The sequence below is a fragment of the Pholis gunnellus genome (genome assembly GCF_910591455.1).
Source record: "Pholis gunnellus genome assembly, chromosome: 3".
Classification (NCBI taxonomy): Eukaryota; Metazoa; Chordata; class Actinopteri; order Perciformes; family Pholidae; genus Pholis; species Pholis gunnellus.
This window is the reverse complement of record NC_136529.1, coordinates 22,925,578-22,938,906: the sequence shown is the minus strand read 5'-3', so window position 1 is coordinate 22,938,906 and position 13,329 is coordinate 22,925,578. Positions and strand designations below refer to the sequence as shown.

General features: G+C 38.6%; 1 protein-coding gene across 4 annotated transcripts in view; it reads left to right on the top strand.

Annotated features, from left to right (window-relative positions):
- Nucleotides 1-2,539, top strand: part of LOC306715779 (semaphorin-3F-like) — a 57,150-nt gene extending 54,611 nt beyond the window's left edge. For all 4 annotated transcript variants that reach the window (XM_079186255.1, XM_079186254.1, XM_079186253.1 and 1 more), the window contains one exon: nucleotides 854-2,539. In XM_079186255.1, the coding sequence (XP_079042381.1) occupies nucleotides 854-1,318 (465 nt within the window). In that variant the 3' untranslated portion in view covers nucleotides 1,319-2,539. The remainder of the gene's footprint in view (nucleotides 1-853) is intronic.
- The last annotated feature ends 10,790 nt before the right edge of the window (nucleotides 2,540-13,329 follow it).

The window sequence follows — 13,329 nt, the reverse complement described above, 5'->3', positions numbered from 1 at the left end:
AAAAAGACGCTCCGTGAAACTTCTGATCTTGATACAGGTTTGCGAAAATGTAGTCAAATAGACTATGGGGGGTGTAGATAGTTTTAAGTTAAATACTCAATCAGCCAGCTTCATTCACAATAACTTTCCATCAGTTTTCAACTGATGTTGCGCACCTGTTATTTATATCTCGTGATCAATATTGAAGCCAGGCAGCATGACAATAGATAAACTGAATTTAGGGACAGTCTCTAAAGTGCATGCACAGTGGCCACAAGAGAGATCTTCTTATTTTTGTCAATAGTTCTTTTTTTTTTTACCACCAGATACTTAAAATCAAATGTATCTTTATGTGGACCATTTCCCTTTGCATGCACAGTCAACATTGAGAAAAAAAACCCCAGTAATGCCAGATGAGCTATGGTTGACCAATGTTTTGTTATTAGCATCTCATTTTCTAGCATAGAAACACTTCCTGGACCTCCTCCCATTATATGCACAACCCCTTAAAAGCTCCTGCTCTATTATCATTTTTATTTTCCAGCCAGATTGTTATATATAATTTATGTAATTTTTTATATTAATTTAGGTGCATGGTTGGAATATTCTGTAATAAACGTTATTTTGTGTGTACAAAACGTGCGTACATATATACGTATTATATTAGTAGAATAAACCATTCAACAAAGAAAATGAAACTATATCGATGTTTTTTAACAACTTTGTGCTTTAGCCTCACCCACTTCCAGTATAAATCCATACAAATACAGATACAGATTTGTGTGTGACTTAAAGCAGATAATAGCTTTGCATTGTACTCATAATGCACAGGATGTCACATCACAGGTGTTTCATGAGCTGTTTTTCTCTGCAGATGCGTTCTGATGGCCGTATTTTGAAGACAGAGCAAGGTCTACTCCTGCGGTCTCTGCAGCCCTCTGACTCTGGCATGTACCAATGTACGGCCACGGAGAAGAACTTCAAACACACGCTGGTCAAGCTGCAGTTGGTGGTGCTGTCGAGCCGGGCCGTCAACAACGTGCTGGTGGAGGGCGGAGGAGGGCTGGTGCCGTCTTCTTTACACTCCAGCAGCACCCAGTGGACCCCCAGCGCGGGCCAGTACAAGGACCTGCTGACCATCCTGAGCCAGCCAGAGATGAGCCTGATCAATCAGTACTGCCAGGACTACTGGCAGTTCGGAGACCCGCTGCTGGGCCCCCTCAAGGCCAAAGACCTGAAGGAGCTCAAGGAGCAGAAGAAGCCCCGTAACCGCCGGCATCACGGGAAGGGGGAGGGGGAGGGGGAGGAGAAAGAGGAGCAGGAGGATGCAGAGACATGAGGAGCCCAGCTTTGTGTCTGAAACACCCTCAACCACCTTCTCCCCCCCACCACCACCACCACCACCCTGTGCAAACTGGGAGAGACTCATTGAGAGTAGCAAACGTGAATAAAAAAATCCACAAACCCCCAAAAAAGCAAACTGAGAAAAAAAGAGACTTTCAAACACAAAACCCCATATACATCCTCTCAAACAGTAAGATATATGATACACAGTATTTATTGTAGGTTGTATATAGTATCATTCTGTGGATTTCTTTGTACTTATAGAAAAAACATGCTCTTTGTGTATAGGTACCTTTGGGGCAAACATTATTGTTATTATTGATGTTGTTAATTTTATTGTTGCTGTTACTGTCATTACAGAACTCATCTGTCAGCATCATATGACCTTGGCGACTGTTTGGAATGTGTTATCAGGCATGTAAGCTGTTCGGAGCGAGCTATGAGAAGCTCTAACGGGGAAATGAGTTGTTGATAAGGGGTGATGGGATCTCTGCTGTTTCTTGCTTGCTTTGACTCGATGCCAAGGCTCTTTTATTTCTGGACACGCCAGGAACGCCTGTGACGCAACGGCTGCATGCGGACAGAGACTTCAGTTTGCAATGGGACCATCGACACATGGTCCCAGTTATTCTGGGGAAACAATCCGTTCTCCATGGGAACCCAGATGTACAGATGAGCATTCAAATATTCCCACTGGTGTTTTGGGGCCTTTTAATAGGGAACTGGTGCTTGCACCCATTCTATGTCCTTCCTCATTGGAGGATTGATTGTAAAATGATCCGGCATCTTCGCTGCTATTCAGCCCAGGTACAAATTTAGATTCTTGAAATATCAATTGTACACTTTTATTAACCTGCAGCTTCTTCTGGCCACAAACTCAAGTTTAAAAAAGATACATAGTTGAAAGAAGCCAAGCATCAGATCAGTTTTTTTTTCATCAAATCTATGAGTAAATATAGTGGTTTGGTTCTTTTTAAATGCAAACATCCTTTGAACTGAGATTGAGGTGCAATAAAGGGTCACGGTTTTGCACAAAGGGCATTATTCTTTTACTTTGACGGGACATTGGCTGGGGCCAAATGCAACAAGCACACTCGGGCAAGTTATAGTTGACTTCTGTAAAAAAAAAAAAAAATTTTAAAAACCATTAAAAAACAAACACATCCAATTAAAGATGAAAGCGATGCACGGATCAGACAGCAGTCGTTAGCTCGGAACACTCGAGACATCTATTGTCCTTTCTTCCTTTTACATTCACATGTGGAAAAAAAAAAAAGAATTGCCCGTATACACAACAGAGCATTGTAACAATGTTGTGACACTAACCAAAATATTGGGAAGCTGGCTTTCATTGTGTGCATGAACCTGTATTTGTACTGTAATTCTGATAAGATACTGTGTGGTCTTTTTCTTTCTGTTTTTCATCTCTCTGGGTGTACAGTATGGTCTCTGAGGGACATTCTCAGTATATGTAATGGGGAAAACAAATGCTTTAAAGAAGCCCTCATTACAAATATACCCCGTATAAAGCATGATGCATCTTTTCATTGACATTAATATAGATTTTTGATTTTGAGTATTAAGTGAAATTCTCTTGCATATGTGTTTGGATAGCACATAATGTGGTAAAGTCTCATTCAATGGCATATTAATTTTGTAAGTTTGAATTTGATGAAAGGGTTGTTATTACAAGATGTGGGATGGTTGTATTGATCAGAATTGTTATGCTCTGTTAAAAGTAGTACAGCATTTCTCCAGCAAGTGACATTAATGCCATTTTGATATATAAGAATATATGATGTGGAAAAAACAAACATCTGGAACAAGGTGCAAATTCATTTTTACATAATTCTGATATTTCAAGGCTTTTAATACACCATGGCTGGCTCGTATTCAGGCTGTTTTGAATGCCTCTGGGAAGATGCATCTATAATTCATACAGAGGTATCTCTATCTGCTCCTCAATTTGGGATGTCTGTCTGCATTCCCAGAATCAATCACAGTTCCTGGTTGTCTCCTCCGAATGAGACCAGGGGCTATATACAGCAAAAGAAAAAAAAATGCAAAGAAAGGTTGTACAATTTGTTGGTATTTTTAAAAAAAACGTGTCTGTAGTTTTTGAGTGTTTTTTGTTTGTTTTTGTATTTTTGCATCATCAGACTTTATGGAAAAAAGAAAAAAACTAAATGCACAAAGGTGATGTTCTTGTAATGACTTGTGTAAATTACTCTCTCTTCCCTTTCCATTGTTGTTGCTGACTAATAAATTAAAGCTCTATATTTTATAAGAATGGAATGCTCCCCCCCCTTCATTGTGATTGGCTTGATACTGGATGTTTTCCATGTTCTGCCCAGAATCCCCTGGATCCTTGGAATAAAGTTGTACCTGTTAAAGAGATATGTATGCACATTTGTATAAAATATACACATTGCATTTATATTTGTAATGAAGCTATTGGAAAGCAAAACACTTCCCATGAAAGGACGCACGAGGAGATGTGCTTCAGAGAGTGTCTTTACCTCTAGGCCTAAGGTATTGGTTATGCAAGTTCCTAATCCCCAATCAGTTAATATGTTCAGATGAAGCTCGATCAGTACTTAAAGGTTCATTAACTCAGATTATAAGAGTTCAGTAGTGCTAGATAATCACAATATATCTGTGGGAGATTTATCGGGCTGTAAATCAATACTCATTTCTCAACAAGTTGACCAGAGGCCGACATTCAGGCTTTGAAAAATCACTATAAACACACCATTTTGCCCCTGACAAAACAGAGTTATTGTGTATCATGATATATGCTGCCTTTGTTAGACATACTTTATTAGGGCCCGAGCACCGACAACGTCGGGTCCGCGAGGTCCCTATTGTATCTGTAGGAATTATTATTATACCCTATGATGAAAAAACGTTTAAGGGTATCTGACATGTCCCCAACCTCCCCATATTTGGCGAGCATATCAGGACTGCGGGAAATTTTTATATTTTATGGGTCCAATGCTCGAGCATACAAAATTACTCGCTAGCGCCACCTAGATAATGGAAAGGTGTAATAAATTATTGTGAAATTCTAATGAAGTCTCTCCTGATTGAATGACTTTTTTGACTGTTTTTCGACTTTAACCCCAGTAGAACAAACTGAAAAAACACAATTGGGTTTCATCATTAAATTCTTTTCTTTACTGCATTTGCACATAATGCTGGTCCAGGCCTGAACACATCTCCATGCCAACATTTCAAAGTCATAGCGCCACCTACTGGCACAAGGAAGGTGTCATAGGTGATGGAAATAAATATTTCATATGGCTTTTTGGCTGGACCCTTTCAAACAAACTGTCATAGGTGATGGAAATAAATATTTCATATGGCTTTTTGGCTGGACCCTTTCAAACAAACTGTGTTCAGTGAATTATGTGCAAATGCAGTAAAGAAAAGAATTTAATGATGAAACCCAATTGTGTTTTTTCAGTTTGTTCTACTGGGGTTAAAGTCGAAAAACAGTCAAAAAAGTCATTCAATCAGGAGAGACTTCATTAGAATTTCACAATAATTTATTACACATTGTACAAATGTGAATACTGCAACGTCTTTGGCGATTGGACTCCATCCTGAAGGAAGACAATCGATGTTGATGAAGGGTGTTGCTGCGGAGTTATAAACAGCATAGTATAGGCTGTCGAAAAAAGTCATGAAAAAGTCAGTGTACCATGTCGAAAAGTCATAACTTTACTTAAGTTACTTTATTTTTAAAGTTGCTTTTTTAGTTACTTTACTTTTAAAGTTACTTTTTTAGTTACTTTACTTTTTTAGTTACTTTTAAAGTTACTTTACTTTTAAAGTTACTTTTTTAGTTACTTTACTTTTATAGTTACTTTACTTTTAAAGTTACTTTTTTAGTTACTTTACTTTTATAGTTACTTTTTTAGTTACTTTACTTTTTTAGTTACTTTTAAAGTTACTTTACTTTTAAAGTTACTTTTTTAGTTAATTTACTTTTAGAGTTACTTTTTTAGTTACTTTACTTTTTTAGTTACTTTTAAAGTTATTTTACTTTTAAAGTTACTTTTTTAGTTACTTTACTTTTAAAGTTACTTTTTTAGTTACTTTACTTTTAAAGTTACTTTACTTTTAAAGTTACTTTTTTAGTTACTTTACTTTTTTAGTTACTTTCTAAAGTTACTTTACTTTTAAAGTTACTTTTTTAGTTACTTTACTTTTAAAGTTACTTTTTTAGTTACTTTACTTTTAAAGTTACTTTTTTAGTTACTTTACTTTTAAAGTTACTTTTTTAGTTACTTTACTTTTTTAGTTACTTTTAAAGTTACTTTACTTTTAAAGTTACTTTTTTAGTTACTTTACTTTTAAAGTTACTTTTTTAGTTACTTTACTATTTTAGTTACTTTACTTTTAAAGTTACTTTTTTAGTTACTTTATTTTTATTTCAAAAAACTCTTATTCCGTATCCCTGTAGTGTTGATTCAGAGTAAGCACTGCATTAATTACAACACCTTGCACATTTGGAAAACCAAAACTACACATATCTTTAATTTCAACCAACATATAAACAGTGCAGTACACTACCTTACAGGTTTGGCGAATAGAAGTCTGTGTTCAGTGCATAATGTGCATGGCATGGGAGAAGATACATTCATCACCAGGTTGACCACAGCTGGCCGCTTCACTCCTCTGTGTCGGAGCTGTCTGCTGCGTCGGTGTTGTGGGTCAGCATGTAGTTGTCGATGGAGGGGCAGTTGTGGATGGAGTAACGCAGACGCTCAGCGAGGATGGCCTGGCTCGTGTAAGGGGGCAGGCGAAACAGGAAGAAGCAGGTCTTTGCGGTAAGGAGGCCGTTGACGGGCTGTAGGACATGATAGGGGGAAAAAGTTTAGTAGTTTGTACTATTGATATGTTTGCCCTCGTCAACAGGCTCGTTTTTTCCGTTAGCGATGACCTCACCCTATCAACCTTGATGATTTGGAACTTCTGTGTGATATCAGCTGGGTTGGAAGGCAACCTGGACCGGCCAGAGACGAAACGGAGGAAAAGCACTCGCTCCTCATTGGTGAACTCCTCCAGGCTACCTAATGTTCATCAGGCCTTATCCCGCCTTTCTGTCCTGCTGTAAAACTGTCACCTTACTCTCCTGATATCAAAGCCTTTTTGTACTACTGCACCTGACCTGCGTATAGTTTGATTTATGTTAGGTACTGAAGTTGTAAAAGTTCCTTTTAAAAGAAAATGCCTTTTGTAAATAGTAATTACTGCAATTTAAATATTTTCCTTTATTGTTTTTATATTATGCATATAAGAACATGAACGTGTATTTTATTACAGACGTATTGTTTTTACCTTGTTTTCATCGGTCAGTTTATGTATTGGATGCTTCTGGACTTCCGTGTGTTCAGTGAATTATGTGCAAATGCAGTAAAGAAAATAATTTAATGATGAAACCCAATTGTGTTTTTTCTGTTTGTTCTACTGGGGTTAAAGTCGAAAAACAGTCAAAAAAGTAATTCAATCAGGAGAGACTTCATTAGAATTTCACAATAATTTATTACACATACACACACACACTTTTTTGGACAATATATACTATTTCTTTTTTCACTTTTTTTTGTCAAAAGAACTTTATTACTTTTTTTGACACACTATACTATAACTTTTTTTTGACATACTATATTTTTACTTTTTCAGACTTTTTTACTATAAGATTACTTTTTTAATTTTTACCCCTTTTTTACATGCTTTACTGTGACTGGTGAAATATCATAGTGTGACAGTTTTTGACCTACTACGATATTACTTTTTAAAAACCTTTTTTGAAATACTGTTTTCTCCTTCCTTTTTCTTGACATACTATGCGAGGACTATTTTCTATTTTATGACTTTTTCATGACATGCTATGCTGTGACGTTTTGTCACTTTTATACATATCTACTATGACTAATTCTCTTACTTTTTTGACGATACTATGACTTCTATATGACTTTTTTCAACAAGCTATTCTATGACTTTTTCTGATTTTGTTTTCCACACTCTTTATCGACATACTATTAAATCACTTTTTGTTACTTTTTTCAACATTGTGTACTGTGACTTTTTTACAGGTTTTTTTAATAATGTAAAACTTGTCCAACCTGTTCTACCCCCTGAGCGACAGTCACCTACCACAGACACTGGTCTGCCATTTTTATTTTATCTTCAACTATAGACAAATATTTCATGAATCTCCTAGTTTCTGACTATCGAGATCCCTTAGTTCATAGGTTAACAACCTTTTGTGATTTAAGGCCCACTTCTGATTGTTAAATGTAATCAAATTAAACAGTTGAATCAAAAGGAATGTGTGTTTGGAGTATGTGCAGGCACGTCTGGCTCACAGCACCCAAAGGGAGCAGCCTGTTGTAGGGTCAGATAGTGGGCTTGAGTTAAGCCCATGTGTGTTTCTGCACCTCTTAAAAGCCTTGATGACCCCTCAACAGCCCAAGAGTGACTCACATTCTCACTTATAATTCATATGAGTTAAAACATAATGAGCAAACCAGAAGAAGCAGTGATGCAAAACACGTTGCATTCTTGATTCTGCTTGAACAAAGTATGAATAAAAACTAATCAGTGTGCAGATAACATGTGTTCCTTGTTTGGATGTGTTCTTTGATTGTATTTGACTGCGACTTCACAAATACGTGCGCTACATGGACAACATGCAGATCCTTGTTTTGGGGATCTGAATGTGCTCTTCATGTAATATGTGCGTCACAAAGGTTATCCCACAAAGAGATTTCATCTGCTCAATTTAGCCCGATGACATATTGTACAAAGTGAAGATGAGGACCCGTCTGGAGACTCCTTTTCACCCGAGCATGGGTTTGTTTCAGGACAAGGCAGAAAGAGGTCGGTCAGGGCATTCCAGGCATCAGATGACATTTTTGGCTTTTGAGAACTCTGTTGTCCCCTTTTCCATTCCTTCCCATAGACGGAGCTCTGTTCCCTTCGCTTATCTGATTACCAAGGAGCAGCAGAGCAGACGACGGGTGTCAGGGTGGGACATATCTGCATCATCACCATGTCACTTCAAATCCAGCGACCTCCACCTCTGAATCAGAAACTGGCTGAAAACCAAGAGGCTGATCCACATCTAGGAAATTCCAAACGACCCACGACAAAGCTTGGCCCGACCAAATCTGTGCACCATTCTTCACAAACACAACAGAGATGTGTTTCTGTGGGGCATTATCTCCACAGTGGCACATCACATGACATAACGCCAAGCTATGGCATCGCTAACACCATTCAATTGACTTCTTCAGATGTGGGATCCGGCTCTGTCTTATCGTGGAGTCCGATCTGGCGCTCGGTAGCTCAGAGGCAGTCGTGGCATTCTGTGGTTGTCTGCTTCGCGTCTCTCACAGTGCAGAGTTGTGGGATACTTACTGCATTGTTGGAGAAGAGAGACTCAGAAGTTGGATAGTGAGAGGCAGAAGTTTGGCATGCAAGGAAAAGTGGTTCACAGGTATTCTTCAGAAAACTTGGCCACTGTTAAATACCAAAATCCACTGAAGACATGATGAGCTGACATTCATTTAATGGCTCAACCTGGGATCCGTCACCAACAGGGTTACAGAGTTTAGCTCTTAAAGTGACTGGCTGCTATATTTGAGGCATCACGCCAGTTCTCATATTGTCAGACTCTCTCATCCAGTAACTACAGATGACATTCTGGGGAAAGTGATGAAACGCAGGGAAAAGAGGGAACAACACTGCTCTCTGTTGCCTCTGTGCAAGCACAACAGGAGATCTGCTTACAGCTGCATTACACACTATCAACCAGCAGATGGCAGAATGCAACAGTGTCCACTGTACTGTTCCTTTTATAAATGTGCAGAATAAACAGGTCCATACTTACATACATAACATTTATAGTAGAAGTGCTCCTGTGACTGATGAGATAAGTAATTAATTACATTAACACTGATGCAACAATGTGTTTCTAGCATTTTGCTGTTGCAGCTGGTTGAGGTAGTTTTAACCTTTTAACTAACTCTCTATATAGTTTAGTAGTTTAATCCAGTGGTTCTCAACCTAAGGGTCGGGCCCCCTCCAAAGGGTCACAAGATACATTTGGGGGTCATGAGATGATTTTGGTCTCATAATAATCGTTATAATAATAGTTTTACCTCTTTGGGCCTGGAACTATATAAAAGAAACCATTGGATAACTTCAGAGGGGAAATGACTCAATGGTGGAACTGCTACCAACTGGCAGACATCTGAAACATGCTTTCACTAACCTTCTGAAACCTCATTGAGCCAATCTGTCTTAGAATACAAAACTTGATTACTGTAGGTTGATTTTGCTATTGATGCTTTTGGACTTTCTGACAGTTTCCTAATCGGTGAAGCTCTGTTCTACACAGCCGCTGACATTGACATTCATTACAGTTAATTAGAAACAGCGACATTATTGGCATTTCTTCCCCTGCTGGACGTCAGTGGCATGCAGAAAGCTGAGACAGTAAAGCTGTTTACAGGAAGCTGTTGTGATTGATTGTTTTTTAATCTCTGCATGCCAATGAATCAATGCTAAACACTGCGCCCATTCATCACTATCATAACTCGTGGAATATTGTTATCAGTTTGCATTTGATGCCTGATAGTTACCTAAGATGGAAACATCAATGGAAGTGTGCGGAAACACTTATTACAGGCAGCGCTGTGTTAAACCTAATGAGCTATGTAGGGAGATTCATTCGTGCTTGCTGTTACTCAAGCATTTCTGTATCGATTTCACAGTTACAGTCACAGTCAAAGCTAATATCTTAACTACTATTTTAGTTTAGTTAGTATGTAGGTTCGTTTTTGTCGGGAGGATGTTATATTTTGGAAAATTCTCTTTCTCCTTCTGGCAAGGGCACACTCCGATAGCCTTTCATCTCTAGATTCCTGGTTGAGAGAAACAGGAAACACTGACACTTCTCCCAGCCAACCATTCTTAATGAAGTCATCCAACGACACAGCGGCAGAGTTAGGATCCCCCTGGGCCCCGATGAGTGTATGGATGGCTGCATCTCTTTGTACAATGGGCATGAAAAAGAGAAAATCTCCCAAGAGGAAGCCCATTGAACCCCCTAGAAAGCGAGCTCTCTGCATAATTATTCCAACAAGATGGAATTCAAGTGTCTCTGAAAGCGTCACCAAACGGCACTGCTGGGATTTTTTTTCCGAACACAAGTTCACACCCCACCAGGATAGCTGCTAAGTTTGTGCTAATTGAGAGTGTGTAACACAGATGCTCTTCTCCGGGTTAGGGGGGGGAAAGCAGAGTGCGATGACGCAGGGCTGATTCCCACATGTTCTCGAAACAATCCTGCAGATCTAATAGAGCCATTCCTTCTTGAAAGACACACTATGCACCCTCCGTCCACTCGGAAGAGAAACGACGATTATTACTGACGAATGAACAGATGAGTTATAATTTTATTTTTTACCATCAAAGTCATCAACTCAGTCTAGGAGTACAGTACAGAGCTCACAAATGCAAGACAGGACCTACAGGTGACCACTGGTCCTGGCAAACATCACAACTACAAATACACCTGTAAGTGCATGGCGAAAGGAACAGACATGGAATACTAAATACAGTGAGGAATGTAGTGGGCGGGCAGGGGGGGGGAAGCATTGCTTTAAACTGTGTAACAGTGTTCAAACAGTATTTATTTGCCATCTAAACAAGGAAAACGGACTACATGAAATAATCTATTCACATAAAAATCTCTGATATTCTTCAGTTTAAGCCTCTACTTAGAATCTAAATATATATATATTAAAGAATGTAAGAAATTATATTATGGTATATTCTGAATGATTGGCCTGTCTACCAATCTACCCAAGCACAAATTAAAAGTAGATACATGTATGAATAAAATACTTTGAAAAATTTATATTCTACAGATTATAAATGTGAACAGTTTTTTCCAAAGCCCCTTTTGATCTAAAATGCGCATTTTCATATATATTCACAGGTGTTCACAGTTGACAACAGATTGGGTGGAGTCAGACAAAGCGGCCGTGCACGAGCCGTGACATATTATACTTTGATTATGTCATCTAATAATCATATTGACAATGGGGCTGCTGTCTTTATGTGACCAGACCATGCAAACCCATGGTTCAGCACAGGAAATCCAACACATTCTCACTCCCAACTCGTCAAATACCGACACTTGGTTATTGGCCCTATGAGCTTCAAACTATGACGCTCTAGGTTCCCCTCTAGCGCCAGTTTTGGACGTGGCAGGGACAGCGTGTCAGTTGTTGCTCGTTACATGCATAGTTTCTATTAAAAATGAACATCCGTGGTTACAGGAAATATACAGTTTCCACCTGTTACATACGTACGGTGTCTTTTCAAAATAAACTTCCAACAAAGGTTCACTTAGTTTCTAGTTTTACTTCGTTATGTTTAGGCAACAAAAGTACTTGGTTAGGCTTGGGAAAATGGGCTTGGGTTCAAATAAGTACATATGTTACATAACTTATATCGGCCTACGTAGCGTTAGTTAAATATGTAAGTTACGTGACAAAAGTACGGTAAAATATGTCAACGTTGACGGGACACAAACGGCAGTCTCTTGGGTGAAAAGTCTGTGTCTGTTGGACCCAACTGTCCACCCTGACCTTCTCCCTAATGAACTTTGTCCCTATTTATACTACGTCAAGTTGCTCTGACCGTCTTAATAATGATGCGGATGGGTTTACATTGGAGTTAGTTGAAAGCCTGGTGGGTGCCGTACAGACACTAAAAGGTGCTTCGTTGCATTATCAGACCCCAAAGGGCACTGACCAATCGTCGGTATTTGACGAGTTATGACACTTATCTGACAGCCACCATGTGTTAGTTTAAGGAACAGTTCATTCCAAAATCAAAAATACATATTCCTCCTCTTACCTGTAGTGCAATTTAAACTGCTCACAACAACCACAACCCGAGTGCCATATAGCGCCATTATATGGAAGAGAAGGCAGACATCTCTACAGCCAATATCTCCAAAACTAGGCAACTCACACCAAAACAATTTAGATTGATAAATAGCGCTACACGTAAGAGGCAAAATATGTGTTTTTGGTTTGGGGTGAACTGTCCCTTTTAAATGGCCCTGCAGGGTCAGACAGCTGGCAAGGACTATAGACTTCTACTGACAGGTACATGGACTTTATCGAAAGGACACCAGGAATCACAGTTTCTGCAGCCGTTCGAATATTGCTCAATTTCCTCTAGAGTGACTACAGAGAACTCCTTCTGTAGCTCATTATTAACGCTCGAGGGGACCAAAGGGTGACAAGAAAGGATTGTTATTACTGTTTATCAAGTATAAAGGAGAATATTCTATGGAATAAATACATGACTGAAAGAGTTGGAAAAACAACATCAACAAAAAGAAAGAAAAAAGAGATATGGCAATACAAATATAAATAAATAGTACGTTCAGAAATTTCAAACAAATGATTCATATATTTCTTTAAGTACAATACAGGTCAGCAAAGCTGAGTTGGTGAAGATGACCGTAGTCACCAAAAAGTCGAAATCGTGCGTGTCTTCCTCTGAAAGCCGCATGTGGTCAGTTAATGCACATTTTGATTTACAGTTACAACAAAAATATTAAGACATATGTGGCATTTTGAGTTAATATCCGTACACAACGGGCAATTAAACCAAAGCACATACAAGTAAACTGTGATCTAGCAAAACAATACACTTTTTTTGTGACGTGATGAATGAAGACGTCATGAAGTTTCTAAAAAAAGAAAAGCTACAAATTAATTTGAATGCATAGAGCTCATATGTAATGAAGACTGTTTTTTTTTCCATATAACTTACATTGACAGCAGGGGTGCTAAATGAACAGTCACAATAGACAGCATAATGTAGAGTGTGCTTTTGAAAAGAACATTAGCCTCGGCATGGCTTTGTGGAAAGAGGCGAAGGTTCTGCGGCCTGCGACAAGACGGA